Source organism: Lepidochelys kempii, chromosome 9 (genome assembly GCF_965140265.1).
Source record: "Lepidochelys kempii isolate rLepKem1 chromosome 9, rLepKem1.hap2, whole genome shotgun sequence".
Lineage (NCBI taxonomy): Eukaryota > Metazoa > Chordata > Testudines > Cheloniidae > Lepidochelys > Lepidochelys kempii.
The window spans coordinates 470,374-498,077 of NC_133264.1; the positions used below are offsets into that span (position 1 = coordinate 470,374).

At 39.8% G+C, this 27,704-nt stretch overlaps 1 protein-coding gene across 40 annotated transcripts in view; it reads right to left on the bottom strand.

Annotated features, from left to right (window-relative positions):
- The window catches only part of DLG1 (discs large MAGUK scaffold protein 1), a 441,602-nt gene that overhangs the window by 287,995 nt on the left and 125,903 nt on the right, over positions 1-27,704 (bottom strand). For 5 of the 40 annotated variants that reach the window (XM_073358957.1, XM_073358956.1, XM_073358954.1 and 2 more), the window contains exon 1: positions 21,563-21,811. The exons of 34 other annotated variants lie outside the window; for them this stretch is intronic. In XM_073358957.1, coding sequence (XP_073215058.1) covers positions 21,563-21,796 — 234 coding nt within the window. In that variant the 5' untranslated portion in view covers positions 21,797-21,811. Of the gene's footprint in view, positions 1-19,952; positions 20,088-21,562; positions 21,812-27,704 lie in introns of those variants that run through there. One more of the 40 variants, XM_073358943.1, reaches the window with a different exon arrangement.

A 27,704-nucleotide genomic window follows, 5' to 3' on the forward strand; every position in this document is an offset into this window, starting at 1 on the left:
CACTTCTATATCTGACCTATCAGTCCTCGTCTCAAAGGAAACCTACACAACACTTTCAATAGACAAGCCTGGAGCTTAAATTCATAACTTTGCTAGACACTATAAATCATGGTCTTAATAAAGATATTGTATTTACAGCTCATTACAACAATCCCATTTGCATTTCTTAAGAAAGATCTGGACCAAAGGCAGGTTCTGAGTCTGTCAAAGATCCTGGCTGGAAGGAACTGAGGTGGCCGGAGCATCATTTCCTTTTACGGCTTTGCTGTAGAATGCTCGCGAATGATGAGGGAAGTAGTAGGAGGGGGCATGAAAGAATTCCAGTTGTTATAGTTAAAGTTTGTACACTGTCGGGGTGCACCAGCGGATGAAGCCCTATTATGGCAGATATACAGAAGCAAGTTTACGGAGAACTGCAAAATTGTGAGATAAAGCATCATGACAGATGTGAGTTTTAAGGAGAGATTCTTGAGAAGATACTGGCTATGCAGACTGTTTCAGGGAGTTATTCTAGTATGCATAAGGACCTCATGCAAGTACTGTAGTGCAATCTCTTTGTTGTGAAAGTGTAACTTACAAATGTAGATTTTTTTTTTTTGGTTACATAGCTGCACTCAGAAACAAAACAACGTAAAACTTCAGAGCCTACAAGTCCACTCAGTCCTACTTCTTGTTCAGTCAATTGCTAAGACAAACAAGTTTGTTTACATTTACAGGAGATAATACTTCCCTCTTCTTATTTACAATGTCACTAGAAAGTGCAAACAAGCATGTGCATGACACTTTTGTAGCCGGCACTGCAAGGTATCTACGAGCCAGATATGCTAAATATTCATATGCCCCTTCATGCTTCGGCCGCCAATCCAGAAGACATGCTTCCATGCTGATGATGCTTGTTAAAAAAATAATGCTTTAATGAAATTTGTGACTGAACTCCTTGGGGGAAAATTGTATGTCTCCTGTTCTGTTTTACCTGCATTCTGCCATATATTTCATGCAATAGCAGTCTTGGATGATGACCGAACACATGTTCATTTTAAGACCACTTTCCCTGCAGATTTGACAAAACGCAAAGAAGGTACCAGTGTGAGATTTCTAAAGATAGCTACAGCACTCGACCCAAGGTTTAAGAATCTGAAGTGCTGGCCAAAATCTGAGAGGGACAAGATGTGGAGCATGCTCGCAGAAGTCTTAAAAGAGCAACACTCCGATGCGGAAACTACAGAACCCGAACCACCAAAAAAGAAAATCGAGCTTCTGTTGGTGGCATCTGACTCAGATAATGAAAATGAACATGTGTCAGGCTGCACTGCTTTGGATTGTTATCGAGCAGAACCCGTCATCAACATGGACACATGTCCACTGGAATAGTGTTCGAAGCATGAAGGGACATACGAATCTTTAGCATATCTGGCATGTAATATCTTGAGACACCAGCTACAACCATGCCATGAGAACCCCTGTTCTCACTTTCAGGTGACATTATAAACAAGAAGCAGGCAGCATTATCTCCTGCAAACATAAACAAACTTGTTTGTCTGAGCGATTGGCTGAACAAGAAGTAGGACTGAGTGGACTTGCAGGCTCTAAAATAGTACACTTTTATTTTTGAATGCAGGTTTTTTTTGTACATAGTTGGAAGTTCAGCTTTCATGATAAAATACTGCACTCCAGTACTTGTATTAGGTGAACTGAAAAATACTATTTCTTTTGGTTTTTACAGTGCAAATACTTGTAATCAGAAATATAAAGTGAGCACTGTACACTCTGTAATCTGTGTTGTAATTTAAATCAATATATTTGAAAATGTAGAAAACATCCAAAAATATTTAAATAAATGATATTCTATTATTGTTTAGCAGTGGGATTAATTGTGCGATTAATCACAATTAATTTTTTTAATCGCTTGACAGCCATAATAAAAACCCATTCTGCCACATCAGAAACCTTGATTTAAATCACTGATTTTAATTGTGTTTTGCATTTGTACTTTCAGTTATGTTTGATTTGCAACTAAATATATCTTTTACACTAAATTTGGTGCTTCTTTTTGCTAATCAGGAGGATGTACACTATATATATATACACATATATATATATGTATTTATTTAGCAATTATACATCTTAATTTACATTTATTCAGATTCTTACGTTTTATATTTGTATTATGTTAGAAAATAGCCTATGGCAGGGGCCAGCAGACAGAGAGCAGTCTCTTACCCATACTTCTATGTGCCACTGTTTGGTATTCCTCTATACCTAAAGCCTTACCAAATTAGCGGCCATGAAAAACGCATCACAGACTGTGAAAACTGGTCTCCCTCCATGAAATCTCGTCTTTTGTGTACTTTTACCCAATACTATACAGAGTTCACGGGGGAGACCAGTGTGTCTCAAATTTGGGGTCCTGGCCAAAAGGGAGTTGCAGGGAGGTCACAAGGTTATTTTAGGGGTGTCACAGAATTGCCACCCTTACTTCTGCTCTGCTGCCTTCAGAGCTGCGCAGCAGGAGAGTGACGGCTGCTGACTGAAGGCCCAGCTCTGCAGGTAGCAGCACAGAAGTAAGGGTGGAAATACTATACTATGCCATCCTTAGTTCTGCGCTGCTGCTTGTTGTGGTTCTGCCCTCAGAGCTGGGCTCTTGGCCAGCAGCTGCCCCTCTCCAGCTCTGAAGGCAACATCACCACCAGCAGCAGGAAGGGTAGCAGTACTGCAACCCCCCCTACAATAGCCTTGTGACCCCACCACCACCACAACTCCTTTTTGGGTTGGAACCCATATCATTACAACACCATGAAATTTCAGACTGAAATAGCTAAAATAATGAAATTTATGATTTTTAAAATCCCATGACCATGAAATTGACCAAAATGGATTGTGAATTTGTTAGGGGCCTATCTATACCAGTGACTCTCAACCTTTCCAGACTACTGCACCCCTTTCAGGAGTCTTATTTGTCTTGCATACCCCCAAGTTTCACCTGACCTAAAAACTACTTGCTTACAAAATCAGACATAAAAATACAAAAAAAACTCAGAGCACGCTATTACTGAAAAATTGCTTGCTTCTCATTTTACCATATAATTATAAAATATATTAACTGGAATATAAATATTGTACTTACATTTCAGTGTATAAAAAAGTCATTGTATCAAATTTTAGCTTGTACTGATTTTGCTAGTGCGTTTTATGTAGCCTATTGTAAAACTAGGCAAATATCTAGATGAGTTGATGTATCCCCTAGAAGACCTGTGTGTACCCCTGGGTTGAGAACCACTGCTTTATACTCAGTATACTCAACACTTTAAAACAATTAATTTCTGTACCATAGACAAAATACTAGGACAAATTCTGCAGTAATATCATTGTGAATCCGAAAACAGCTGCACTGAAATCAATGGAATATTTTGGATTTCCACAGATTAAACTGAGAGTAGGAATGAGTACCATTCCTCTAATTGTACCTTAGAGAGCACTTTTTCAACTGCACATCATTTTTCCATTAAAATAACATTAGTGAAAATTCCATTTTAAAGAAGCACAGCTGAACTTTAATGAGGGTGATTTGTTTTCCACTCAGCCAACAAATTGATTCTCTAACCTAGTTTTCCCCACTGACAGTACAGTGCAATTAACTCATCTGAACTTAAAACTAAGCAAGACAACAATGAATAAATAAACTGAAAGAGAAAGTAATGACAGTAGAATCTTGAGAAGATATCAATACTGGCGAAGATTACTTGAAGTAACTTAAATGCAAAAGGGAAAATTACGCATTAGTATTTTTTGGCTGTAAGTCTCCTCCCCCCGCCCTCCCTCCCCCATTCTACAGAAAGACGGCGGGGCCAGTTTTTATGATGACTCCCCCTAGCAGAAGCAAGGAGACAAAGAATTCAAGAGAAAGAGCATGAGTGCTCCACTAAAGCCCAGTCAGCTCCCCACTTCTTCAGTTGGAAACAAAGTGCAGAAAGCAAAGTACAGAAAGCAGAGTCCAATACATGCCTGACTAATCTAATCGCCTTCTATGATGAGATTACTGGTTCTGTGGATGAAGGGAAAGCAGTGGATGTATTCCATCTTGACTTTAGCAAAGCTTTTGACACGGTCTCCCACAGTATTCTTGTCAGCAAGTTAAGGAAGTATGGGCTGGATGAATGCACTATAAGGTGGGTGGAAAGTTGGCTAGATTGTCGGGCTCAATGGGTAGTGATCAATGGCTCCATGTCTAGTTGGAAGCCGGTGTCAAGTGGAGTGCCCCAGGGGTCGGTCCTGGGGCCGGTTTTGTTCAATATCTTCATAAATGATCTGGAGGATGGTGTGGATTGCACTCTCAGCAAATTTGCGGATGATACTAAACTGGGAGAAGTGGTAGATACGCTGGAGGGCAGGGATAGGATACAGAGGGACCTAGACAAATTGGAGGATTGGGCCAAAAGAAATCTGATGAGCTTCAATAAGGATAAGTGCAGGGTCCTGCACTTAGGACGGAAGAACCCAATGCACAGCTACAGACTAGGGACCGAATGGCTAGGCAGCAGTTCTGCGGAAAAGGACCTAGGAGTGACAGTGGACGAGAAGCTGGATATGAGTCAGCAGTGTGCCGTTGTTGCCAAGAATGCCAATGGCATTTTGGGCCGTATAAGTACGGGCATAGCGAGCAAATCGAGGGACGTGATCGTCCCCCTCTATTCGACATTGGTGAGGCCTCATCTGGAGTACTGTGTCCAGTTTTGGGCCCCACACTACAAGAAGGATGTGGATAAATTGGAAAGAGTCCAGCGAAGGGCAACAAAAATGATTAGGGGTCTGGAACACATGACTTATGAGGAGAGGCTGAGGAAACTAGGATTGTTTAGTCTGCAGAAGAGAAGAATGAGGGGGGATTTGATAGCTGCTTTCAACTACCTGAGAGGTAGTTCCAGAGAGGATGGTTCTAGACTATTCTCAGTGGTGGAAGAGGACAGGACAAGGAGTAATGGTCTCAAGTTGCAGTGGGGGAGGTTTAGGTTGGATATTAGGAAAATCTTTTTCACTAGGAGGGTGGTGAAACACTGGAATGCGTTTCCTAGGGCGATGGTAGAATCTCCTTCCTTAGAAGTTTTTAAGGTCAGGCTTGACAAAGCCCTGGCTGGGATGATTTAATTGGGTATGGGTCCTGCTTTTGAGCAGGGGGTTGGTCTAGATGACCTCCTGAGGTCCCTTCCAACCCTGATATTCTATGATTCTATGATTCTACATCAACATTCTTCTTCAGAGTTGAGGAGGGGAGAATACAGGATGGTAGAAAAAAAGAGTCCTTTGGAAGTAGTTCTGACTTGTTGTACGTCCATTTTCTTTCATACTACAGAAAGACAGTAAGGACAACTGGCAGATGTAGCAAGTAATACCTGAGGAGGGCTTAACCTCTTTACAGGCGGATAAGTATAGGACCTTTTGGCCAAAGGAAGTATCCGGCACAGGCATAGGGCCCAACTCATACTGCTTATACTCTTGTACAACAGGAAGTTCAGCACTCTCTTCCCAGTAAGTGGATATTTCCCTGATATTTGAGAGATGAGGGCAATTAGCCTGATCAAAAGCTAAAGTCTAATCACAGACACTCCTTAATCCAACTAATGATAGTAGCTATCTTGAGAAGGTTGGGTTGGAAGTGGAACATGCCATCCATCTTGGATGCTTTAAACAACAAATCCTGCATCTTGGTAGGGGCTAGATTAGATGTCCCTGGCGGTACCTTTAAACCCTATACTTTTATGAGACTAGGGTTATCTGATAAAGTTGCTCAAATAGCTCAGGGAGAGACCACAGCGTAATTATAGTTAGGTTCATGATACCTGAGAACCAAGGGTGACATGGCCACCAAGGAGTCAGCAAAATCACCCCTCCCATTTCTACGTGTGCAAAATGTACAACATCAGGTCTTATGTATGTGCTCCCGAGATTATGAACGAAAGTAGAGGCTAGAGAGTCAGAATTATGTTCAGTACAGTCGTTTGTGGCAAATATATTTCACTTAAAATCTTTAATCATTAAAATGTCAAGTTGTAACATTAAATAAAAAAGATTTAAGTCTTGTCTAACCTTTAACCCTCTCTCAATGAGGGACTTAGTCTTGTGCTGGAAGGACTACCACTAAGGGTCAGAGTTCAGTTTCTGTGCTCATCAAAACTAAGATTATTTGCTAACCAAGTATCACATTCATTCCAACTGTGAAGATGTTCCTCCGCAAAGTGGAAATTGTGGAGTTGGAACTGGAGTAAGATCACCAACTCATTTCACCTGTGATCTGATAGCTGTTGTGATAACCTAAAGTCTCCAGTCACTAATAACCTCATGCAAATTTGAACTGACATTCCAATGACGCAAGTCCCACAGCCCATTACCAATCTCCTGAGCTATCTATTCTACTCCCCATAGACTTAATTGTATCAACCTTTTAGCTTTCATATTCTGTGTTGTAGTACACTGAAAAATACTGTCTGCATATGAGGCAGGGCTTCATCTATCCTCAGCACCCACAGCTTTCATTGTCTTTAAAAGAGTTTTTGAGCACCGAGCTCTACTGAAAGTTAAGCCCATCATAAAAGTTGCTTTAAAATCTCAAATTATAATCGCACACATTTTCTTGACTGTAAGTATTATCATGAAGAGTTTTAATGTCAGTTTGAACAAAGCCATTTTTTGCAGGCAATAAAGAAGTATTTTCAATATACAGACGGTTTAACATTTCTTTCTTTTAGAAGTCAACCCAGACCATAAGTTCAAAACAGAATATGTTTTACTGAATGGTTTAAAGTGCTCTAGATAATTCAGCATTTCAAGTTTGGATTTTTTTCGGCACTACATGACTGGAATCAAGCTTATTCATTTCATTTACAATTTACACAAACCCTGTAAGACCTAGAAAGCACCATATCAACCGTCAAAACAATTAAAGTCTAACACCATTCCAATCTATTGCTACAGAGCCCACTAAGAGGCAACTGTAAATTAAATATTAGCCCCTTTGAAAGGCCAAATGGAGTCTAAATGGACTAAGATGAGCTGAAGTCTAAATCACAGTAAGATGATGCCAGCTCTACAATGCCAAAAATACCTCTTTGAGATGACTCGGAATACTGGCATTGTGTGCCGGAGGAGGGAGCATTTTATTTAATTGGGTATTCTAGGGAAAGCCTGGCTATTGAACTGCAGTAATAAATAACAGCTCTTATCTTACATATTTGTTCGAATAAAAAGATCACTTCTGGTAAAGTATCTTAATACACATATCACACACATGTTCCACATTCCCCCACCTGTTTCCTGCTTTACTGATAACATAAGAAAGGCCATACGGGGTCAGACCAAAGGTCCATCTAGCCCAGTATCCTGTCTTCTGACAGTGGCCCAGAGGGAATGAACAGAACAAGTAATCATCAAGTGATCCATTCTCTGTTACTCATTCCCAGCTTCTGGCCAACAGAGGCTAGGGATACCATCCCTGCCCATCCTGGCTAATAGCCATTGATGGAGCTATCCTCCATGAATTTATCTAGTTCTTTTTTGAACCCTGTTATAGTCTTGGACTTCACAACATCCTCTGGCAAAGAGTTCCACAGGCTGACTGTGCATTGTGTGAAGAAATACTTCCTTTTCTTTGTTTTAAACCTGCTGCCTATTAATTTCATTTGTGACGCCTAGTTAAGGGAATATCACACATGCTCACATGCCCTTCCCTCCTTTACTCGGGAATATTTAAATCCTCTTAGACAGTACATCTGCTTATTCCTTTATAAATCATTCTACTGGAAGAGACTGATCTACCTCTGTTGCTGCTATGTGAAGAGAAAAGGAGTACTTGTGACACCTTAGAGACTAACAAATTTATTTGAGCATAAGCTTTTGTGAGCTACAGCTCACTTCATTGTATGCACGAAAGCTTATGCTCAAATAAATTTGTTAGTCTCTAAGGTACCACAAGTCCTCCTTTTCTTTTTGCGGATACAGACTAACACGGCTGCTACTCTGAAACCTATGTGAAGAGAATGAGCCACTCTCTCATATCAGGAGTGTTCGAGTGGCTACTCTATAACTACCTTCCTACCCCCCACCACCATGCAACACACACAACACAAAAGTTTTTTAGTGTAAATGTTCTTGTAATAGTCCTCATGCAAAATGCTATTAATGAAATATGAACAGAGGATTCAGCATATTAAGCTATTTTAAAATTTTAACAATATGCTGAACAAATATATTCTTCCCTTCTCTAGAGCTATGATGTTATTTTTCTGATGAGCTCCATTTGCAGCCCTCTGGATACACAAATCTAAAGATAAACCCTTCACCACATGACTAGTATCTGAGCTGAGTTGATTCACAGTAACACCATGGAAACACTGGCAGCTGCCTTCAGAGATTTGCTTCCATGAGATAAGGATACAATATTAATGCAATCTCAAGGTAATTACATTGCACAATACAGCCAAGTTCTGTATAATAATATGAGATATTAAAGCTCTATAAAAATTAAACATAGGTAACCTTTTTGCAGCGTTTAACAATCACTGTCTGCAAGCAACATTGTTTTATTATAGTAATTTCTTTAATTAAAATACTACCAATAATTATATTATTGTATGTTTCATTGCTATTTAATGTTACTCAAAGTGATTTTTATTTCATAAGTAAATAAGATTATTATTAATAAAACCAGACTTTGTGAGCTACAAGTTTCAAAGTATTTCTAGTAGGGCTGTCGATTAATCGCAGTTAACTCGTGTGATTAACACAAAAAAATTAATTTGGATAAAAAAAAATTATGATTTATCGCACTGTTAAACAATAGAATACCAATTGAAATATATTAAATATTTTGGATGCTTTTCTACAATTTCAAATATATTGATTTCAGTTACAACTCATAATACAGATGGTACTATGCTCACTTTATATTATTTTTATTATACATATTTGCACAGTAAAAAATGAAAAAAATAGTATTTTCCAATTCTCCCCATAAAAGTATTGCAGTGCAATCTCTTTATCATGAGAATGTAAGTAACAAATGTAGATTTTTTTTTGTTATATACCTGAACTCAAAAAAAAAAAAAATGTAAAACTTTAGAGCCTAGAAGTCCACTCAGTCCTACTTCTTGTTCAACTAATCACTAAGACAAACAGGTTTGTTTACATTTATGGGAGATACTGCTGCCTGCTTCTTATTTACAATGTCACCTGAAAGTGAGAACAGGCGTTCGCATGGCACTTTTGCAGCCGGTGTTGCAAGATATGCTAAACATTAGCCACCATTCCAGAGGGATGCTGCTCGTTACAAATTTAATTAATGCATTATTTTTTTAATTGAACTCCTTGGGGGGGAATTTTATGTTTCCGGTTCTGTTTTACCCGCATTCTACCACATATTTCATATTACAACAGTTTTGGATGATGACCCAGCACATGATCGTTTTAAGAACACTTTCGCAGCAGATTTGACAAAACACAAAGAAAGGTATCATTTTGAGATTTCTAAAAATAGCTACAGCACTCGACCCAAGGTTTAAGAATCTGAGGTGCCATCCAAAAATCTGAGAGGGGCGAGGTGTGGAGCATGCTTGCAGAAGTCTTAAAAGAACACTCTGATGAAGAAACTACAGAACCCAAACCACCAAAAAACAAAATCAACCTTCTGCTGGTGGCATCTGACTCAGATGATGAAAATGAACATGCGTCAGTCTGCTCTGCTTTGGATCATTATCGAGCAGAACCCATCATCAGCATGGACACTTGTCCTCTGGAATGGTGGTTGAAGCATGAAGGGAACACCTGTTCTCACTTTCAGGTGACATTGTAAACAAGAAACAAATTGTAACCAAACCTGCTTGTCTGAGAGATTGGCTGAACGAGAAGTAGGACCGAGTGGACTTGCAGACTCTAAAGTTTTACACTGTTTTATTTTTGAAAGCAGGTTTTTTTATACAGAATTCTACATTTGTAAGTTCAATTTTCATGATAAAGAGATTGCATTACAGTACTTATATTAGGTGAATTGAAAAATACTATTTCTTTTGTTTTTTACAGTGCAATTATTTGTAATAAAAAATAAAGTGAGCACGGTACACTTCGTATTCTGTGTTGTAATTGAAATAGATATATTTGAAAAGGTAGAAAATATACAAAAATATTTAAATAAATGGTATTCTATTATTAACAGCGTGATTAATCACAATTACATTTTTTAATTGCTTGACAGCCCTAATTTTTAGCTTTTTTGGGGAGGAGGGGCCCTGTCCTATGGAAAAAATTTAAATAATTTTGTGACAATGGAAAAGGCAAGCCCAGGCATCATTTAATTCTATAACACTGAGAGTGTATATAAACTCGATTTTAAGTTCTAAGATCCTAAACTACAAAACTATTGAATTATTTTACTGAAAAAAATGGGATCTGTTAAATATTTCACATAGAATCATAGAATGTCAGGGTTAGACGGGACCTCAGGAGGTCATCTAGTCCAACCCCCTGCTCAAAGCAGGACCAATCCCCAACTAAATCATCCCAGCTAGGGCTTTCTCAAGCCTAACCTTAAAAACCTCTAAGGAAGGAGATTCCACCACCTCCCTAGGTAACGCATTCCAGTGTTTCACCACCCTCCTAGTGAAAAAGGTTTTCCTAATATCCAACCTAAACCTCCCGGACTGCAACTTGAGACCATTATTCCTTCTTCTGTCATCTGCTACCACTGAGAACAGTCTAGATCCATCCTCTTTGGAACCCCCTGACAGGTAATTGAAAGCAGCTATCAAATCCCCCCTCATTCTTCTCTTCCGCAGACTAAACAATCCCAGTTCCATCAGCCTCTCCTCATAACTCATGTGTTCCAGTCCCTTAATCATTTTTCGTGCCCTCCGCTGGACGCTTTCCAATTTTTCCACATCCTTCTTGTAGTGTGGGGCCCAAAACTGGACACAGTACTCCAGATGAGGCCTCACCAATGCCGAATAGAGGGGAATGATCACGTCCCTTGATCTGCTGGCAATGCCCCTACTTACACAGCACAAAATGCCATTGGCCTTCTTGGCTACAAGGGCACACTGTTGACTCATATCCAGCTCATGGTCCACTGTAACCCGTAGGTCCTTTTCTGCAGAACTGCTGCCGAGCCATTCGGTCCCTAGTCTGTAGCAGTGCATGGGATTCTTCCGTCCTAAGTGCAGGACTCTGTACTTGTCCTTGTTTAACTTCATCAGATTTCTTTTGGCCCAATCCTCCAATTTGTCTAGGGCCCTCTGTATCCTATCCCTACCCAGTGTATCTGCCACTCCCCCCAGTTTAGCGTCATCTGCAAACTTTCTAAGGGTGCAGTCCACGCCATTCTCCAGATCATTAATAAAGCTACTGAAGAAAACCGGCCCCAGGACTGACCCTTGGGGCACTCTGCTTGATACCGGCTGCCAACTAGACATGGAGCCGTTGATCACTACCTGTTGAGTCCGACGATCTGGCCAGCTTTCTATCCACCTTATCGTCCATTCATCCAGCCCATACTTCTTTAACTTGCTGGCAAGAATTCTGTGGGAGACCGTATCAAAAGCTTTGCTAAAGTCAAGGAATAACACGTCCACTGCTTTCCCCTCATCCACAGAGCCAGTTATCTCGTCATAAATGCTTATACAGTTTAATGTTTCTGAAAAGACTTCAAGGTCCATCCATTTAATTTAGGCTTTTTCTCATATGAGACAGTTTTAGATCTCTCTTCTCTGATGGATTTTGGATCCTTCATTCAATTAATCTTGACCATAGGCTTGTTTAGACAATCATTTTTGTGTGTTTTCTCAAATGCTGTGTTTCAATACAGTTAGGGTAATTAAAATGTGCTATATACGAAACTAAAAAAAAAAAAAAAAAAAAAAAGGCCAAAAAAGGTAGCACCCACTTCACAAAATATGCAACAAGATAAATAAGAAGAGAACAGAAAGTTGTTCAAAGATGACTTGCAAATGAAAAAATTAGTGTGTGTGTGCGGTGTATATATGAGATAAACTAATTTTTTCATTTGCAAGTCATCTTTGAACAATTTCCTCTGTGTGTGTGTGCGCGTGTGTATACACACACACAGAGTTATGATGTATAAAAGTCTGAAAGAACACCCCAACTTTTAAATCTCCTTTCCCACCCCCAAAAAAGATGGAGGTGCTGATTATTTTAAAATTTTGATTCAGACTGAAATTTTGTGGGGCTTATTTGTTTTGATTAACTCCCATTTAATTCCAACTAACACACACTCATTAGAAAAGATGCTTTCTGGCCAAGAGGTGAATATAGCTGGACCCCTTGGTAACAGTGACCATAATATAATTAAATTTAACATCCCTGTTGCAAGAAAAACACCACAGTGGCCCAACACTGTAGCATTTAATTTTAGAAAGGGGAACTACACAAAATGAGGAGGTTAGTTAAGGTGCAGAGCCAAAAGTGAAATCCCTGCAAGCTGCATGGAAACTTCCTGAAGACACCATAAAAGAGGTCAACTTAAATGTATACCCCAAATTAAAAAACATAGTAAGAGAACCAAAAAAGTGCTACCGTGGCTAAACAACAAAGTAAAAGAAGCAGAGACAAAAAGGCATCCTTTAAAAAGTGGAAGTTAAATTCTAGTGAGGAAAATAGAATGGAGCATAAATGCTAGCAAATGAAGTGTAAAAATATAATTAGGAAGGCCAAAAAAGAATTTGAGGAAGTTAACCAAAAACTCAAAAATAGCCAAAAAAAAAAAAAAAAAAAAAAACCACAAAAATTTAAGTACACCAGAAGCAGGAAGACTGCTAAACAACCAGTGGGGCCACTGAACGATCAAGATGCTAAAGGAGCACTCAAGGACAATAAGGCCATTGCAGAGAAACTAAATGAATTCTTGCATTGCTCTTCACAGCTGAATATGTGAAGGAAATACACAAACCTGAGCCATTCTTTTTAGGTGACAAATCTGAGAAGCTGTCCCATTTTGAGGCAAGAGGCGGATTTACAGTAAAACACAGGGTACTATGGCACAGAGCACCCCCACGACCCCAGTCCACGACCCCAGTCCACGACCCCAGTCCACACCACCAGCCCCCTGCCCTCCCTGACTCCTGCACCCCCTATATATACGCAACCCCCCCATACCCCATGCCCTGACTCCTGCAACCCCCCCATCCCCACACTGAGCACTAAACAGGAGCTCCTGCACCACCCCCCACATTCCCACCTGCACCCCTCACACCAAATGGGAACTGCCCCAGATAAGCACTCCACACCCCAACCTCCTGCCCCAACCCTGAGCCCCCTCCCAAAAACCTAATTCCTGGCCTGCTCCTGCACCTTAACTTCCTCCCAGGCCCTGCACCCCCAGCCCTGAGCCCTCTCCCGCACCCTAAGTCCTGGCCAGACCGTACACTCCAACATGTTTTTACCTTTTTTTTTTTTTTTTTTTTTTTAAAGTGCTCTTATTCAGAGTGCTTTACAATAGTTAGCTAATGGTACAAACAATATTTGGAAAGATCATTAAGTGGTCCACCAAGACCCTCAGCAATTTTCAAGTGGTCTGTGGAAAAATGTTCAGACTACAAAAACAATCAAGGTACCTCACTATATTTTCCTTTACATCCTGTTACTTATAGGAGGAGGATGAAGAAAAAAAGAATGAAAAACGGAGGTGGGGGGAAAATAAGAGAGAATGTTCTCTTTCTTGGCTGGGTCACAAGGAGGGGCCCCAAAAACGAAGCTGAGCACAGGGCCCCATGAATTCTAAATTCACCACTGGATTGAGGTGTCATTAGAGGAGGTTTTGGAACAAACTGATAAACTAAACAGTAAAAAGTCACCAGGACTGGATGGTATTCACCCAAGAGTTCTGAAGGAACTCAAATGTGAAATTGCAGGACTACCTATAGTAGTCTGTAACCCATCATTTCAATCAGCTTCTGTACCAAATGACTGGAGGATAGCTAATGTGACGCCAATTTTGTAAAAGGGCTCCAGAGATGATTCCGGCAATTACAGGCCAGTAAGCCTGACTTCAGTACCAGGCAAACTGGTTGAAACTATAGTAATTGTCAGACATACAGATGAACATAATTTGTTGGGGAAGAGTCAACGTGCTTTTTGTAAAGAGAAATCATGCCTCACCAATCTGCTAGAATTCTTTGAGGGGGGTCAACAAGCATGTGGACAAGGGGGATCCAGTGGAGATAGTGTACTTAGATTTTCAGAAAGCCTTTGACAAGGTCCCTCACCAAAGGCTCTGAAGCAAAATTGGCTGTCATGGGATAAGAGGGTAGGTCCTATCATGGACTCATAAAAGACAGGAAACAAAGGGTAGGAATAAAAGGTCAGTTTTCAGAATGGAGAGAGGTAAATAGTGGTGTCCCCTAGGGGTCCGTACAGGGACCAGTCCTATTCAACATATTCATAAATGATATGGAAAAAGGGGTAAACAGTGAGGCGGCAAAATTTGCAGATGATACAAAACTACTCAAGATAATTAAGTCCTAGGCAGACTGCAAAGAGCTACAAAAGGATCTCTCAAAACTGGGCAACAAAATGACAGGTGAAATTCAACACTGATAATGCAAAGTAATGCACACTGGAAAACATAATCCCAACTATACTTATTGTGACGGGGCAAGGCCAGATGGTTATAGAAAAGTAGTGGGAGATAGATATATTGGCTCTAGGCTAAACAAATCCCTGGTACCAGGATAAGTGAAATGGAAGCTGCTCCAGGTCAATTAAGACACCTGGGGCCAATTAAGAACTTTCCAGAAGGCAGGGAGAACGCTAGGTTGATTGGGACACCTAAAGTCAATCAGGGGCTGGCTGAAACCACTTAAAAGCCTCCCAGTCAGTCAGGTGGGTGCGGATATCAGGAGCTGTGGGAGGAAGTTGTGCTGCTGGAGAGGCTGAGTAGTACACACCATATCAGGCACAAGGAAGGAGGCCCTGAGGGAAGGGTGAAGTGGAGCTTGAGGAAGTGAGGGGGAAGTAGCCCAGGGAATTGTACATGTCATGTTTCTAAAAGGTCAGCTACCATAGCTGATACTATTAGGGTCCCTGGGCTGGAGCCCGGAGCAGAGGGTGGGCCTGGGCTCCCCCCACCCTTTGCCCCCTGATTAATCACTGAGACTGGGAGACAACCAAGACTGTGCAAGGAAGGATAACTTCTCCTCACCTCCCTAGCTGGCTTATGATGAAAATGGCTCAGTAGACTGTGACCCTTGTCTCTATAGAGAGAAGGGTTATGTGGAGGGTCACAGTGAGCCTCTGAGGCTAGCGAAATCCACCAGGAAACGCGGGACCCACGGTGGCAAGGACAGAGCTTTGTCACAATATAAAATGATAAATTAATCTAAATTAGCTGTTACCACTCAAGAAAGAGATCTTGGCATCACTGTGGATAATTCTCTGAAAACATCCACTCAATGGGCAGTTGCAGTCAAGGAAGTAAACAGAATGTTGGGAATAATTAAGAAAGGGATAGATAATATCTTATTGCCTCTATAAACCCATAGTACACCCACACCTTGAATCCTGTGTGTACGTGTGGTCTCTCCCTGTCAAAAAAGATATACTGGGTTTGGAAAAAGCTCAGAAAAGGGCAACAAAAATGATTAGGGGTATGGAACAGCTTCCATGTGAAGAGAGATTAATAAGACTGGGACTTTTCAGCTTGGAAAAGAGACGACTAAGGGGGATAGAACAGAGGTCTATAAAATCATGACTGGTGTGGAGAAAGTAAATAAGGAAGTGTTATTTACTCCTTTTCATAACACAAGAACTAGGGGTCAGCAAATGAAATTAATAGACAGCACATTTAAAACAAACAAAAGGAAGTATTTCTTCACACAATGCACAGTTAACCTGTGGAACTCTTTGCCAGATTTTGTTGTGAAGGCAAAGACTATAACAGTGTTTAAAAAAGAACTAGATGCATTCATGGAGGATAGGCCCATCAATGACTATTACCCAGGATGGGCAGGGATGGTGTCCCTAGCCTCTGTTTGCCACAGCAGGGAATAAGCAACAGGGAACGGATCATTTGATGATTACCTGTTCATTCCCTCTGAAGCACCTGGCATTGGCCACTGTTGGAAGACAGGACACTGGGCTAGATGACCTTTGGTCTGACCCAGTATGACCATTCTTATGTTCTTATAAAAGATTCAAACACCTTAAACACTGATATTGTTCACAGTTCAAACATGAAACATTGTGACTGTCTCTAGCAAAGTGAGGGAAGACCAAACTTAACATTCCTGATCTTTCTAACAGTAAAAACACAGCATTATTTTAACAAAACCTCTCCGACTTCTTTGCTACCTTATTATGATGTGTAAAGATGTGTCTGGACCCACCCTTGCCCACAGCAGCTGACAGCAGCAATTACAGCAAAAGGCTTTTAAAGAAAGGTCTCAAGAATTTTTTTAAAAGAGTAAAATAATGTGTTTTCTTTTCATGGAAGCATCTGAACAGTTTTGGATGAAATTTTCCAAAATTGATATGCAGTATGGAAAAATTGAACGCAAACAATTAAAGTTTGGCAAAGTTATAAAATAACTGAATATAGGGTATCATAAAGGGAAATGTTGGGAAACCTTAACAATAGATGGCAAACCCTCTAATACTGAATGACAATAACTACCATTATTTAGACTGGAAAGGGGAAAAAAATTAAGGAAACTTGAAAAATACTGTATAATTTTAAAAATCACAACTGAAGTCCTATCACCAAATTGTTTTTGTTTTCTTAAAAAGAAAAACAAAATACCTCAATCCACCTGACTGATTCAAAAATTAGAATGATATAAAATTAAATGGCATATGTTAAATGGATTAAAAGGTAGCTAAATGATAGGTTTCAAAATGTAATTATAAATGGGGGATCATTATCAAGCAGGTGTGTTTCTAATGGGATAACACAGGGACTGATTCTTGGCCCTGCGTTATTTAACATTTTTATCATTGACTTGGAAGAAAACACAAAATCATTGCTGATAACATTAGCAGATGACACAAAAATTGGGGGAGTAGTTACGAAGAGGATAGGTCACTGATTCAGAGTGATCTGGCTCACTTGGCAAGTTGAGCGCAAGCAGCAAATATGCATTTTAATATGGCTAAATGTCAATGGAACAAAGAATGTAGGCCATCCTTACAGGATGGAGGACTATATCCTAGGAAGCAGTGACTGAAAAAGATTTGGGGGTTGTGGTGGATAATCAGCTGAACATGCATGAGTTCCCAGTGCCACACTGTGGCCAAAGGGGCTAATGAGATCCTTGGATGCATAAAAAGGGGAATCGAGTAGGAGTAGAGAAGTTATTTTACCTCTGTATTTTGCACTGATGCTACCACTGCTGGAATACTGTGTCCAGTTCAGGTGACCACAATCCAAGAAGGATCTTAATTGGAGAGGGTTCAGAGAAGAACCATGAGAACGATTAAAGGATTAGACAATGTACCTTAGTGACAGACTCAAGGAACTCAATCTATTTATCTTAACAAAGAGAAGGTTAAAGGGTGTCATGATTACAGTCTGTAAGTACCTACTACAAGGGAAACAAATCTTTAATAAAGGGTTCTTCATTCTAGCAAAGAAAGGTATAACATGCTCCAAAGGCTGGAAGTTGAAGCTAGACTAATTCAGATTGGAAACAAAGCATAACAGTGAGAGTAATTAACCACTGGTTACAATTAACCTTGTAAATTAACCACAGTTTACAAGGGTCATGGTGGATTCATCACCACTGACAATTTTAAAATAAAGAATGGATCTTTTTATAAAAGATCTATTCTCGGAATTACTCTGGAGAAGTTCTGTGGCCTTCGTTGTACAGGAGATCACTTTAGATTATCACAATGGTCCCTTAAGGCCTTGGAATCTAAGAAAAACTGCATTGAGTTTGAGATAGAAGTGGGAAGCAGACCTGTTGAAAGTCTATGGACAAGGACAAAAGGGGTACAAAACAAGGGTGATGTCATGGTAGGTGTCTACTATGGACCAGCTAACTCAGAAGAAGAGGTGAATGAGGCTTTTTAAAAACAATTAACAAAAACATCCACAACACAGGACTCGATGGTGATGAGGACTTCAGACATCTGTTGGGAAAATAATAGAGCTGGGCACAAATTATCCAACAAGTTCTTGGAATGCACTGGAGACAACTTTTTATTACAGAAGGTGGAGAAAGCAACTAGGAAATGATTCTAGATTTGATTCTGACAAACAGGGAGGAACTGGTTGAGAATTTGAAGGTGAAGAGAGGTTGGGTAAAAGTGATCATGAAATGATACCTTAGAGACTAACCAATTTATTTGAGCATAAGCTTTCGTAAGCTTTAGCTCACTTCATCGGATGCTCACTTCATGCATCCGATGAAGTGAGCTGTAGCTCACGAAAGCTTATGCTCAAATAAATTGGTTAGTCTCTAAGGTGCCACAAGTACTCCTTTTCTTTTTGCGAATACAGACTAACACGGCTGCTACTCTGAAACTTGTCATGAAATGACAGAATTCACGATTCTAAGGAATAGCAGGAGGGAAAACAGCCAAATAAAGACAATGGATTTCAAAAAGGCAGATTTTAGCAAACTCACAGAATTAATCGTTAAGATCCCATGGAAAACAAATCTAAGGGAAAAAAGGGCTCAGGAGAGTTGACAGTTTATAAAGAGACATAGAATCATAGAATGTCAGGGTTAGACGGGACCTCAGGAGGTCATCTAGTCAAACCCCCTGCTCAAAGCAGGACCAATCCCCAACTAAATCATCCCAGCCAGGGCTTTGTCAAGCCTGAACTTAAAAACCCTGTAAGGAAGGAGATTCCACCACCTCCCTACGTAACCCATTCCATTGCTTCACCACCTTCCTAGTGAAAAAGTTTTTCCTAATATCCAATATCCATTATTTTCCTAATGCTCTTTATTATGGGCACAAGAGTAAATCTATCCCAGTGCATAGCAAGTATGGTAAGAGACCATCCTGGCTTAACCAGGAGATCTTCAACAACCTGAAACTCAAGAGAGAGTGTGTCAGGCAAAATATGGAAACTAGATCAAATTATGAAGGACAAATATAAAAAATAACACAAGCATGTAGGGACAACGTTAGAAGGGCCAAGGCAAAAAACTGAGATTAAACTACCTAGTGGCATAAAGGGTAACAATAAAACATTTTACATATACATAAGAAGCCACAGGAAGACCAAGGATCAGGCAGACCCATGAGGACAGAAAGACAATAACAGAAAACACAGCAATGGCTGAAGTATTAAATGCCTTTTATGTTTCCGTTTTCACCAAAAAAAATTAGCAGTGATTGGACTACTAACACAGAGAACTTCAGTGTAAATAAGGTAGGATCTGAGGCTAAAATAGGAAAAGAACAAGTTAAGAATTACTTTAAAAAGTTAGAAGTCTTCAAGTCAGCAGGGCCTGATGAAATACATCCTAGAATACTGAAGGGATCTCTACACCATTAGCGATTATCTTTGAGAATTCACGTAGGACAGGAGAGATCCCAGAGGAATGGAAACGCGCAGAGAAAGGATCTATTTATAAAGAGAGTTATCAGGACAACCCAGGGATTATACACCAGTCAGCTTAACTTCAGTACCCAGAAAGATAATGGTGCAAATAATCAATTTGTAAGCACCTTGAAGATAAGAAGATTATAAGTAATAGCCAACATGGATTAATCAAGAACAAATCATGTCAGACCAACCTAATACCCTTCTTTGAAAGGGTAACAAGTTTTGTGGATAGGCGGGAAGCAGAAGATGTCATATCTCAACTTCAATAAGGCTTTTGATACTATTTCATATGACATTCTCAAACAAACTAGAGAAATATAACCTAGACAAAGCTGCTATATGGTGGATGCACAACTGGTTGGAAAAGCATACTCAGAGTAGTTAGAAACAAATACTTTACTGTAACTGTGGTTCCTCGAGACGTGATGCAGACAAGTATTCCACCTAAGGGTGTGCATGCCCAGTGCGCTGGAGCCAAGGAATTTTGTCTAGAAGTATTGCTCATCCTTCGAGTTCGGAGATGACCATGACATCTCTGGTTGGTTTAGTTTCTGTGAACACGTGAGTGGCTGATGAGGCCAATTTGAGCTTTGAACTGTCAGTGGCACACTGAACAAGAAATGTCGCTATGGATTACATGATTAACAGCAGACATGTTAGACGACTTAGAAAACCTTTGTGCCTACTTAAAGCACTATAGTTACTGTTCTGCAATAGCCTATAATGGAACCTCTATAGACTTTCTCTTCTATCATCTCTCATTAATTTATAACGATATAAAACTGAAAGTGAAATCTGATCTGGTCATGAAAGACATCCTATTTATTCTAAATAAGTCAAAATAAAAATAGCAGCTAACAACAGCTAGGATATTGTTTACACTTTGAAACAGTTATGGATTTGCTATAGAGGTAAAGATTCCTAGAGCACACATTTGTAAATATATCTAAATATTTATATTTCTACATGTTTTCATAGTATCCCATGTTAAATAAGCTAAGGAAGTTGGTTGTTTAGATAGTAAGAAATGAGTTAAAGTAAAAGTTGAATCCAGCTCATCAATAAACAAAATGAAGCTAAACTCAATTTTAATACAGAACTTCTGAAATCTCCATATTTTCCCGGTGCTCAATGTTGCATTAAATATTATCCACAGACATATACTCATTGTAATGACATTACTCCTTTTCCAAAAATGTGAAGTTTCATAAACTTTTCCGTTAAAGTCCCTTTCCTTCTGACTTCTCCAAAAAGCCCACAGAACCCAAATCTGTCATCCTACATCCTCTTTAGCTGTGTTTCAATATGGAATCACTCTCCTACATAAACGTGGCACTGGGAACATTTTAAAAACAGTTACATAGAAATTTTACTCTGTAACAAAGTGTATGCTTTTATATGTAAAACCTAAAAATGATAATACTAATGTATATTCCACAAAACTGTTCTACTATACACATTTTAATCTCATTTGTAGATTGCTTGTGCAGGATTAAGCATACAAGTATAACGCAGTAGTTTTGCTGTATAATGAATATTTATAATCTGTTTAAATCCCTGCAATGCATATGTTTAACTGACAATATCCATCCTGTTCATTTGAATTGTTATCTTGTAATTATGTTAATATTTGACAATAACACATCCTAATTATTTAACCTAACTTTTTTTAAACTGGACATTGAATTAAACCCTAGCATACTAGCTCGATTTTTCAATGTCACTAATTCATATTCAATTTTATATTTTAATGGTTTCCGTTTCAAGTGAGACTATTTAAAAAATGATAGGGCATTTTTTATATAATGTTAAATCAGTTTAATTCCATTTTCATGCAGTAATCCTAAAACATACTACGTCAAACTTCATTTAAAAGATTTAGAAATGGATAGATACACAAACGTTACTTACAGATTACATAGGGAATGTATATATTACAGCCTGCTATTTCTGAATTATTAGTAACCACAGAATGCACATACAAAATAATTTCAACAAGTCCTACATTACCTGGGTGGAGCTGGCAGCTACTGAAATGCAGTCAATGAAACCGTGTCCCCCTGTGAAAAATGCCAGTATCTGCTGCCAACGAGAAGGCTGAGCCTCAGCTCGTAGCTCGTCTATCGAGCCCTTTTTTGCCCACTGCTTCTGTTTAGGGCCTACAAAGCTATGGCTGGAGACAGTGTTGCTGCCTCGATTGGCACGAGAGTACAGGAGCGTGTTGTTTCCGAAAATGTAATTCATCTCTGCAGCTCTGCAGGTGGTTCCCAGGCAGTCTTACTTCCCTACCAACTGCTCAGCAATGAATGATCAGTAAAAACTGCAGCTAGAATTACAGCAGCATCATTTGTAAATCATGGAAACAACAATCTCTATAACTGAGGCTCCTTTTTTCCTCCAAGTTGTATCTATTGGCATGTAAATCTTCTATACCTGTTACTCATCTGAGAATGTACTCATTATTGCAATCAAAAATCAATCAAACTTGATTTTCTTTTGCACTATTATCCCTTCCAACGTCTGCAAGGATCGAAAGCTCTTGTTCTTTTGTTAGCTGGTAACTAGACAGACTGAAAGCCAGGAAGTGAGTCGATTAACAGGTACAGTAGGATGCTACAAGCGCTGGACTATGAAGACCCTCGGTGGCTGCCTGAAAAAATGCACTGGGTGGGGAAAGCCTGGATCACAAAATTACCAAGTTGCAATCACTAACAGTAGTAAAATCCAATTATATCTTGTCACTGCTTAAATTATAAACATGAAATGAACAAAAACAGAGAACATATATGTAATTGCACTTTTTCACTAACTGCACTAGTAAAATGTTTTTAACTGAACAACTAAAATAAGCTTATGGCATACTTACCCAAGACAACATTCCAGGAAAATGCTTACATTACCATTGATTTTCTTTTTTAGTTAAGCAAATACTTTGCTTTAAAAACAAGGACATAAAGAGGATGGGGAGAGGAGGATATCCATCTTTACTGCAGCACAATCACTTTGTTCTACATATTTATATTTAACCTATTTACAGTGCTTTTGGGAAGCATGATTAAAGGCAGGAAATCATTAATTAGCAAAACTAACACTGCATTGCATCTTACAACTGATGGATGTACATTTTGACCCCAGGTGGGTCTAAGGTTCTAATCCATATCAACAATGTCATGTATGGTTATGGTTATTTTCAAATTTGTTTCAATGAGAACTAATTCCATATTATTTTTAATAACTTAATATCTAACGAACTTATGCATTTAAAATCTATTTTAATTTTAATGTGTATTTCCTCTCCTAAACCTTTTCTTCAGAACAGATGTTTTTAAAAACTCTTCTCTGAAATTCACTGGAAGACTTAGCCGCTTCTTAATAAAACAAGACTGAGATGCACTATTGCTACTGGGATTTATGTTTTACTTGCTCTACTTATCTTCATGGACAGAAATAAAAGCCTCATATAAGAAACCTCTAAAAGGTCATTTACAATAAAAATTAACTTTGAGAATTTACACTTCAGATTTTTATAGCCAGCCATTCATAAAAGATATAGAACACCTCCTCTAATAGTGAGATTGAAATGAGTAATAAGGGAATGGAACAAAAATATAAAAGGGTTTAGCTTAAGCCTGTCTTTTTTTTTTTTTTTTTTTTTTTTGATGATTGCGGAAAAGTCTACAGTACGTTTCTATATAAGATTATTTATAATGATATACAATCCAGTATGAAAATCTATTTAATAAAATAAAAGATCTGAAACCACAACTTCCTCACAAACAGTGGATGAATCACCACAACGCATACTTACATGGCTACCACACATTAAGAAGGATGCATATAAACAAATAACACAAGTATGTAGGGACAAAATTAGAAAGGTCATGGCACAAAACGAGATTAAACTAGCTAGAGACGTAAAGGGCAACAAGAAAACATTCTGCAAATACATCAGAAGCAAGACGAAGACCAAGGACAGGGTAGGCCCCTTACTCAAGGGGGAAGGGAAGGGAGGAACAACAACAGAAAATGTGGAAAGGGCAGAAGTGCTAAATGACATTTTGTTTCAGTTTTCACCAAAACATTTAATAGCAATTGGACATCTAACAAAATGAATGCCTGTGAAAATGAGGTAGGATCAGAGGCTAAAATAGAGAAAGAACAAGTTAAAAATTACTTAAAGAAGTTAGATGTTTTCAAGTCACAAGGGCCTGATGAAATAAATACACCCTAGACTACTCAAGGAGCTGACTGAGGAGATATCTGAGGCATTAGCGATTATCTTCAAAAAGACAGGGAAGATGGGTGAGATTCCAGAGGACTGGAAAAGGGCAAATAAAGTGCCAATCTATAAAAGGGGGAAAAAGGACTATCCAGGGAATTACAGACCAGTCAGCTTAACTTCAGTACCCGGAAAGATAATGGAGGAAATAATTAAGCAGGAAAGATGTGGACAAATTGGGGAAATTCCAGAGAAAAGTGTCACAAGTACTCCTTTTCTTTTTGCGGATACAGACTGACACAGTTGCTACTCTGAAAAATGATTAAGGGTCTAGAAAACATGACCTACCAGTGAAGATTGAAAAAAAAATTGGTTTGTTTAGTCTGGAGAAGACTAAATGGGGGCATAACAGTTTTCAAATACATAAAAGGTTGTTACAAGGAGGAGGGAGAAAAATTGTTCTCTTTAACCTCTCAGGATAGGACAAGAAGCAATGGGCTTAAATTGCAGCACGGCCAGTGTAGGTTGGACATTAGGAAATACTTTCTGTCTGGGTGTTTAAGCACTGAAATAAGTTGCTTAAGGAGGTTGTGGAATCTCTGTCACTGGAGATTTTTAATAGCAGGTTATCCTGCCAGGTAAAATCTACATAATAATATCTACATAATATTTAGTCCTGCCATGAGTGCAGGGGACTGAACTAAAAGACAAGCAGAAAAGGGGGATTTTGACAGACAAGAAAATGATGAGATAATACACATCATTTGGAAAGGCAGTGGCCACAGTCTGCCAGATGCCTAGCAGATTTTAAGATTTCTTAAGGCACAGTGTCAGAAAAGAGTTTGGAGGAGGACAATGAGGTATCTTTGTGGATGCTTAGGAGAACTCATTCCATACATAGCAGGTGGCACAAGGGAAAGCACAAAGAAGTTTGTTTCAAAATGTAACATATGCGTTATGATTGCTGGCATCACTGGCAGAGAGGAGTTGAGAGTCAGTATCTCAATAGCATTAAAGAGATAATAAAAAGGTCAAACATAACCCGAGAAGGGCCTTGAAAGCAACGACAAATAGTTTGTTTTTGATACAGCTGAGAAAGGGGAGCCAGTGGAGGGATGCAAAAAGAGAGGTAATGTGTTTGAAATGACGGGGTCAGGAAAATTATCTTTGCAGCTACACTTTGAATGGATATAGCCAGGGTAAAATGATGTGTGAAGGCCATAGGACAGTAGTCAAGAAGCAAGATAAGGGCTTAAACCAAAGAGTTTCATCTGTGTGGACAGAGACGAAATCTGGATCTTAGATGTGATGCATGAAGAAGCAGAAAGAATCTGAAGATACAGAGAAACGGCTGAGACAAACACAACATTTAGTTTACAGAACTGAAGAACAGGAAGAATGGTGTTGACCACAGTGACTAAGGAAGGAGGGATGGAAGGGAAAGATCAAGACCTTTGTTTTGGACGCACTGAGGTTAAACATTGGGCTTGACATCCATAAGGAGATGTCAGAAAAACAGGCTGATATTTCAGCTTGGACAGGAATAGACAGATCTGTAGTGGCAAAGATCTGAGACTCATCAGAATAGAGGTGGTAGTTGAACTTCCCAGCATTCAGATGCAGAGAGAAAAGTGAAGAAGGCCAAGGATGGAGTCTGCTGGAACTCCCACACGAAGTTGGAGAGGGGATGAAGAGGTTACTCCAGATGAAATGCTGAACAAAATTTCACAATATATTTTGTAACTAATGCTAAAAAAAGGCCAGCTTAGCTATTGATTTTTGTAACAATAAATCTGACATGTCTACAACTAAGCAACATAACTAGGGCCCAAATTCACGGCCAAGAAAAATGCGTCACGGACCACGAAATCTGATCTCCCCCATGAAATCTGGTCTTTTGAGTGCTTTTATCCTATACAATACAGTTTGCATGGGGGAGACCAGCATTTCTCAAATTGGGGGTCCTGACCCAAAAGAGGTTCTGGGGGAGTCCCAAGGTTATTGTAGGGGCATCACAGTATTCCCACCCTTACTTCTGCGCTGCCTTCAGAACTGAGTGGCCAGAGAGCGGCGGCTGCTGCCCGGGTGCCCAGCTCTGAAGACGGTGCCTCCCCAATAGCAGCGCAAAACTAAGGTTGGCAATACCATACCATGCCACCCTTACTTCTGTGCTGCTGCCTTCAGAGCTGGCGGCCAGAGAGTGGCAGCTGCTGGCCGAGGTCCCAGCTCTGAAGGCAGCAGCACAGAAGTAAGCATGGCAATACCATACCATGTCATCCTTACCTCTTGCTGCTGCTGGAGGTGACACTGTCTTCAGAGCTGGGCTCCCAGCCAGCAGCCGCTGCTCTTCGGCCACCCAGCTCTGAAGGCAGCGCTGCCATCAGCAGCAGTAAGAGTAGCAATACTGAAACCCCTTACAATAACCTTGTGACCTCTCCTCCCCCACAACCTCCTTTTGGGTCAGAACCCTACAGTTACAACACCATGAAATTTCAGATTTAAATAGCTGAAATCATTAAATTTACGATTTTTAAAATCCTATGACCATGAAATTAACCAAAATAGACTGTGAATTTGGTAGGGCCCTAAAAATAATTACAATTCTCATGCATGTAACCTACCCAGTTAAAAATAAAGAGGAGATCGATACTCCTAGTGTACACACATTACTAACGATCAATTATTACCTGTTTCTTTTAATCCTAAATTTTCAACCTCAGTTAAATGAGCTGAGAGGTTTGTTCACATCTTGCAGTGTTCATACTACTGCATCACTTGCACTTTCTACATTTAACAAGGACTCTAAAGAACCGTTTACTATACATTGTACTAAAGCTCACATGTTCCAAATACAGGTTATACATCAACACATAGAACAAAACTGTTTAGATTATGTACATCTTCAACATCAATTTCTATTAACATGCTAGAGAAAACTATAGTGTGGCGTAACATAGTGTTTTATATCACATTCCTGAAGAACATATATCAAATCATGAAACCAAAATAGATTTATTCTTGCACATTTAATTGAAATCTTAGCATATTCTATAATGAACAATGACAACTGCAAATGACAATTACATGAAAATAATTACTTATTTTGACCAAAGACAGCCAATTGCTTGAAAATCTTGTGTATAAACTACACTGACTAATAACATGCATCATCTCTTACCATCAATTAATATAATTAATTGTATCTGGAAAACTAAAATAAGCAGAGCAAACCTAATGAACTAACTGATTTACTTTATATAGGGAGTGCAACTTTTCCTAGAGAATAAGTAAACAAAGTTGGATATTTACAATCAAATCAATATAGAATAAAATAGATCGGTTATTTTTAGTTCCTTTAGCCTAGGGGTGGGAAAACTTTTTGGGCCAAGGGCCACATCTGGGTGCAGAAATTGTAATGCAAGGTCAGGACAGGGGGTTGGGGTGCGGGAGGGAGTGCGGGGGGGGGGGGTGCAGTGTGCAGGAACAGGCTCAGGGCAAGGGACTGGAGCAGAGGAGGGGTGCAGGGTGTATAAGGGGGCTCAGGGAAGGGGGTTGGGATGCAGGAGGGGGCCCAGGGCAGGGGTGCAGGAGGGGTGCGGACTGTGGGAGGGAGCTCAGGGCAGGGAGTTGGAGTGGAGGAGGGGTGTGGGGTGCAGCAGGGGGATCAGGGCAGGGTTCGGGCTCCAGGGTGGCAGCGGTGTGCACCGGAGCCAGGGCAGGCTCCCTGCTTGCCTGGCCTGGCCTCACGCCGTGCTGCTCCGGGAAGTGGCCGGCACCACATCCCTGTGCGGCCCCTGGCGGGTGGGTGGGTGGGTGGGGGTGGGTGTGTGTGTCTGTCACAGGGATCTGCACGCTGCCCTTGCTGTGCCTCCAGGTACCTGCCCTGAAGCTCCCATTGGCCGTGGTTCCCCGTTCCTGGCCAATGGAAGCTGC